The 5,742-nt window shown below is 39.4% G+C and overlaps 1 protein-coding gene across 1 annotated transcript; it reads right to left on the bottom strand.

Annotated features, from left to right (window-relative positions):
• Positions 1 to 266: 266 nt before the first annotated feature.
• On the bottom strand, positions 267 to 2,365 carry LOC101313338 (GDSL esterase/lipase At2g04570-like). The gene is made up of 3 exons (XM_004305920.1): positions 2,000 to 2,365; positions 1,340 to 1,832; positions 267 to 460 (listed from the first exon to the last, which is right to left on the bottom strand). The coding sequence occupies exons 1-3, from the start codon at positions 2,363 to 2,365 to the stop codon at positions 267 to 269; spliced, it is 1,053 nt and encodes a 350-aa protein (XP_004305968.1).
• Positions 2,366 to 5,742: the final 3,377 nt, after the last annotated feature.

The raw sequence follows: 5,742 nt of genomic DNA, 5'->3' as shown, positions 1-5,742 counted from the left end.
ATTATGTCTTTCAGAGAAATATAGTTGAGTCGTCGTCCCCAAAGCCTCAATTTTTAGTCAGGCCTTGTTTTGGGCATACATATTTGATATGCAACCGTGATTACGAGTGTTGTCATTATAATGCTCTTTTAATTTATCACATAATTTGAGAAGAATATCATATTATCGTATCACATTTGAGCTAATACAGAAATAGTAACAGTACGGTGTACATACATATATTCCAATCTATATATATTCTTTTTTTTCTTTCATGAAACAATAAATCAATTGAAGAATGCCAGAAGATCTGGAATTAAAAAGTCGGAGACTATCTTATTTGTTTTTTCTGTAGGATGGAAGGCATCCCAGAACATATACTTGTTTGCGTCTTTGCATGTATATGGATTTGATTCACTACAGAGGTAACTCATCTCGAATGTTCCAGTAGAACAACATGCCACTTCAGTAACCTCAAACCCTGCCAAAATCAATCACAAATTCATAAACTTGGAAAGCGTAAAGAGTTGAAATTAAAACAGTCAAGCTAAGATGTTTAGCGAAACAGTTATTAAACCTATCTCAGCTGGTAAAAGTAAATAAACTGATCGAGATAAAATGATACACAGTTCATATCTGAAACAGTTATTCTGCTGCAATAGAATCGAACCATGTGCCAAACCCAACCCAGGTCAAACCTGGATTGCTCTGTGACATTAATTTTCTCAACAACTATTTTCGACTAGCCAATTCATGCATAAATATGCCACTCTTTGCCCGTGGTATCAATATCTTGTTACCTCAGTTGGGGTCTTGAACCTTACAGCTATAGCCTGCTACATGTTTGATCTCGCAAGTAACCGAGTGTACCTTGTGACAATCAAATGCCATGGGTAGATGGGTACGTCCTTTTAAACCCTATACTTAAGACACTTAACAATGTACATGATGGCCAGTATACACTATTTCTCGAGGTTATTGACTATTCGGGGTTTAGATCAACTAAACTATATATCGAATTTTGATATGAAAATCTCGGTTATGAAGTTTTACGTACTATCTCTTATATACGTGTAGAATGTTTCGTAGTGCTCTAGAGTATCGATATACAATTTTTCAAGTAAGGCCATAATTCAAAGAGAAAGAAAATGACATTGATCAGAGGGTCCCAATGTTGATAGCATCATGATCGATACTTTAAACTTGAGGAGAGTAAAAAGTGACCAATCACAAAGAAATGAATGCATACTTAATGCCACATTTATGCTCGACGCTTTCATGTATATGCATAGATATACTATCATGTAAGCGATCATACTAATCAAAATCTGATACGATTGATCGAAAATTATAAACTTACCGAACTGGGAAGGTGTTCTGATCATTTGATAGACGAACTGATAAACCTTCTCCGTAAACAGAACTCTATATCCCGGAAGCTCTGTGTTAAGCTTTGCCACCATGTTGTTCAACTTCACATTAAACTCCACAGCCACATTGTTGTACTCCTCCACACAATCATGGTGACCTATGAAATTTGTGGCTCTCTCTAAGGGCAAGCACCCCATGGGAGGGAGCCCAGATAGGGAAATCTTCGTGACTCCAAGACTGTAAAGCTCCCTCATGAAGTTTTCGGCTAGTCCGACGAGGAAGTCCTGGTACTGCTGGACTGTATATTGGACTTGCCGGCGGGGTAGCAAGTAGTAGTTCTCCAGGAAATCATTGGTTCCCAAGCTTATAACATACAAAGCTTCTCCCAAAATTTCTGTTGCCTTGTCATGGCCAACATGGGCTCTCAATTTGGCCTGGTATTCCTTGTAGTACTCCACTTCTTTCCATAGAGGTATCACATTCTGCATGGTGATCACAAATAACAATATTAGTATTTGTTAGACATACACTTCTTTCTATTATGTCACCGTTGTGACAAAGCAAATAGAATCGTTATTAGAGATGGTATGCATATGGTATGCATGCAACTAACAAAACAAGCTAGTGACCTCTGGATTAGGAGACTTACTAGTACATCAGAGGTTGCATTGTCATAGCCAGTTCCAGCAGAAGCAAAGCAAACACCAGTGACAAAATCCGAAATCCCATAGTTGGGATCCAAGTAAGCCGGGACGAATGGTTTAAGTCCAAAAGCATCAGAAATGAAATCCGGAGGAACACGACCATTGCAGAACCTGCCTGTGGGTTGACCCCCAGCAAAGTCGCGCCCATATGGCCTGAAGTTGCTCTTCAAAAGTGTCGAAATCCGGTTGTTGTTTCCAGAATCCACGGTCGAGTCTCCGAAGACAATAATGGCCGGAACCTTAGCCTCATGTTTTGCTACTTGCAGGAGGATTTGAGAGAACAAGAGCCATGGAATGTAAATGTATGCCATCGTACCTAGCTACAACTTTGTCTTGTCTCTCTGGCTAGTGGCAACCTTCAAGCTGATGATAAGAGATGAGCAATATATTGTGATGTGATAACCTGAGACGAGTCGATGAGGTCGTATTTAATGGTAGCCGAGTGTAAACTGTGCAAGGGTCCTTGCATGCAATATGCCAGGGCTTGAATATAAATTTATTTATTTTTTTGTTCATTTGCTGAATTAATATGACCTTATGTATCAAAGATGGGTGGAGACTGATAAAGCAACAAGGATCTGAGTCTGCTGGAGGCCAATTCAATCATGTCACGTTCCGGGTTTGGTTGAAAACTCATCTACTGAGGGACTAACCCAATACAGAAGGCAATACTTTGTTCTTGGCTGTTGGTATACAACCAACAACAGTGCAACAATAAGAGCTGCATTTCCGAGTTCGATCTGCTTCTAGTATATGATAGATTAAACTTGTGAAATCAACATACGTGTCCCTGATCGATCTGGCCGCTCGATTATCTCATGATATAACATTTCGTCAAATATAAACCTTTTGGATAAAGATCCTCTCCTTGGCTGCCTGCCATCCTTGTTTATCCTTAACTTTGAATCGTATCCATTCATTCAATATCTGAAGGTCACCAACTTGACACCTCATCAATACCCCCACTAATACTCATTAAATGAGCACTTTAATTACAAACACCGTTTGGAATGTGACGTTATGTCTCAAAACTCTCTTTCTTCTCTGTCTTCGTTAGTTCATCCTTCATCTTTCTATTCATGCTCCAGCGCACCACCGTAATCTGGACAACGTGGTCGGACTTCTCCCATTTCTCCTTTAACTTAAATCGAAAACCATATCAAATTATGAACCCATCAATGCTGGTGATGTATCATCTGGATTTGGGAATGGCTGAAGATTCGATCTATTCGGGCCTTCCATGGCTAAGGCTTTTGAAGGTGAGAAGAGGTCTCAATTCAATCTGTTTTCCATCTTCGTTTTCTGGGCATTCAAGAATGAATTTGGATTTGAATTTGATTCCAGGGAAAGCAGTGACTAATCAAATGAGAAACGTTACCCAAAAGTGAGGATGTATATTTACTGTTGCTGAAGAGAATTTGATAATACATATGTTTAATTTGATATATGGCTTGGACTGCATACTTACAAAACCCAATGTACATTTGATTGATGCCTCCCTAATCCCTATATAAATTCATCTGTTTGTAGTTTTGAACATCTTTCTCTTCAATAAGCTAATTTGTTAGTTCCATGAGAGAAGAGAAGAAACTAATTTGAAAGGTAAGAGAAAGACAGGAAAAGAAAGCAGAAAATAAAGTAAAAGAAAACGATGATCAAGAAGATCTGCGGCGGAGCTGTTGTTGCTGGTAATGAAATCGGCCGACTCCGTACTCCTTCAGATGATTAAAAAAAAAAAAAAACTAGTTCCGGAAAGGAAGAAGCAAGAAGAGGTAAAGTGTTTGAGTTTGAATTTGTTTCGGTTAAGTATTTCATTTGTCGTTAATAATCTCTAGTTTGTAGGGTATTAGATAAACTTTGACTCATTCCTGTAACCGTGTACCACGCACTAGAATAGTGCATTGCGTGGGTTGTTTTTGTTTTCTGTTACTTCTTGTAAGGCTAGTATATATATATATATATATATATATATATATATATATGCATGCTTTGTTAATAATGAATACAGTGAGGTATTCTCCCAATTTGCTTAAGTTGTTTTGATTCTGTACCTAACAAATCTGGTATCAGAGCCCCTCAAAGGGGCCTGAGTGTGTGTAGAGTGAAACACAGGGAGAAAGGAGAGTGTGTAATCTGAGTGCTAGAGTGAAACACGGTGAGAAAAGGGTGAGTTAGAAGGGCAGCAGAAGGGAGTTCTGCACCGGTGTCGATTCCGATATTCGACGAGTATTATGACCATTGGTCAATGTTGATGGAAAATTTCATACGATCGAGGAAGCTTTGGAATCTTATTGAAGATGGTATTCCAACTGCAGTGCAAGTGACTCAACAAGCTACTACCTTCTCTACAGTTGTGGCAGAACAAAGGCAACAAATTGAGACACAAAGAAAGCAAGCAGAAGAACAACGCCAAAGGATCGAGCAAATGAAAGAAGATGACCTCAAACTCAAGAATTATCTTTTCCAAGCCATCCACAGAACCATCATGGAGACGATCCTCGATAAGTCAAGTTCCAAAAGCATTTAGGACTCCATGAAGCAGAAATATCATGGTACTAACAGGGTGAAAAGGGCTCATCGACAAGCTTTGAAAAAAGAGTTTGAGGTGCTTCAAATGGGAGAAGAAGAAAAAGTGGATGAGTACATTGCTCGAACACTTTCACTAATCAACAAGCTGAAGGTCCATGGAGGAGAGACTATGTCACAAGTGGACATTGTTAAGAAAATCTTGAGGTCATAACCTCTAGGTTTGATTATGTGGCGTGTTCTATTGAAGAGTCGAATGACTTGGATCTGATGACATTGGATGAACTGCAAAGTAGCCTTTTGGTTCATGAACAAAGGTTGAATTGACACAAAGGAGGTTCAACAGAAGAACAAGCTTTGAAGTTTCTCATAGGGACAGGTTTGATGGAAGCAACAGAGGTAAGGGTTATATATGCAGCTCAGGGCCGAGGAAGAGGTAGAGGAAGGCAGCCTTTGAACAAAGCTACCGTGTAGTGCTTCAAGTGTCATAAATTAGGACACTTTCAATGGCAATGTCTTAGTTGGGACAAGAAAGCCAATTATGCTGCGATTGATGAAGAAGATGAGATGCTTCTCATGGCGTATGTTGAGAATAATTCGAAAAGAGAGGATGTGTGGTTCCTTGATTCGGGTTGCAGCAATCACATGTGTGGCAACAAGAAGTGGTTTACTCACCTTGACGAGGAGTACATACACTCAGTCAAGCTCGACAATGACACAAGGATGCTAGTGATGGGGAAGGGAAATATCAAGATGAGGGTTGATGGCATAACTTAGGTGATTAGTGAAGTTTATTATGTTCCCGAGTTACGTAATAATTTACTGAGTATAGGTCAATTACAAGAGAAGAATCTGGCTATCCTTATACAAGATGGAGTGTGTAAAGTCTATCATTCAAGAAAGGGGTTGATCATGAAGACATCAATGACAACAAATAGAATGTTTGTCCTTCTTGCTAGTGTTGTTGTCACGGACTCTCAAACCTGTTTTCAAGCAGACTCAGATAATCTCACACATCTTTGGCACCCCCAGTACGGTCACCTGAGCTATAAAAGTCTCCGAACATTGAGCTATAGGAAGATGGTGAAAGGGCTACCCCAACTCAAAGCTTCAACAAAAGTGTGTCATGATTGCTTGGTAGGAAAGCAAAAGCGGGATTCAT

The sequence above is a fragment of the Fragaria vesca genome, linkage group LG6 (genome assembly GCF_000184155.1).
Source record: "Fragaria vesca subsp. vesca linkage group LG6, FraVesHawaii_1.0, whole genome shotgun sequence".
NCBI lineage: Eukaryota > Viridiplantae > Streptophyta > Magnoliopsida > Rosales > Rosaceae > Fragaria > Fragaria vesca.
This window is presented reverse-complemented; position numbering and strand designations above follow the sequence as displayed.

Excerpts from the sequence above, each read along its gene's own strand:
- LOC101313338 (XM_004305920.1), bottom strand. The coding sequence starts at position 2,365 with ATGGCATACATTTACATTCCATGGCTCTTGTTCTCTCAAATCCTCCTG. Across the intron at positions 1,833-1,999 it reads ATGCAACCTCTGATGTACTA|AATGTGATACCTCTATGGAA; the intron begins GTAAGTCTCCTA and ends ATCACCATGCAG. Across the intron at positions 461-1,339 it reads CAGAACACCTTCCCAGTTCG|GGTTTGAGGTTACTGAAGTG; the intron begins GTAAGTTTATAA and ends TGATTTTGGCAG.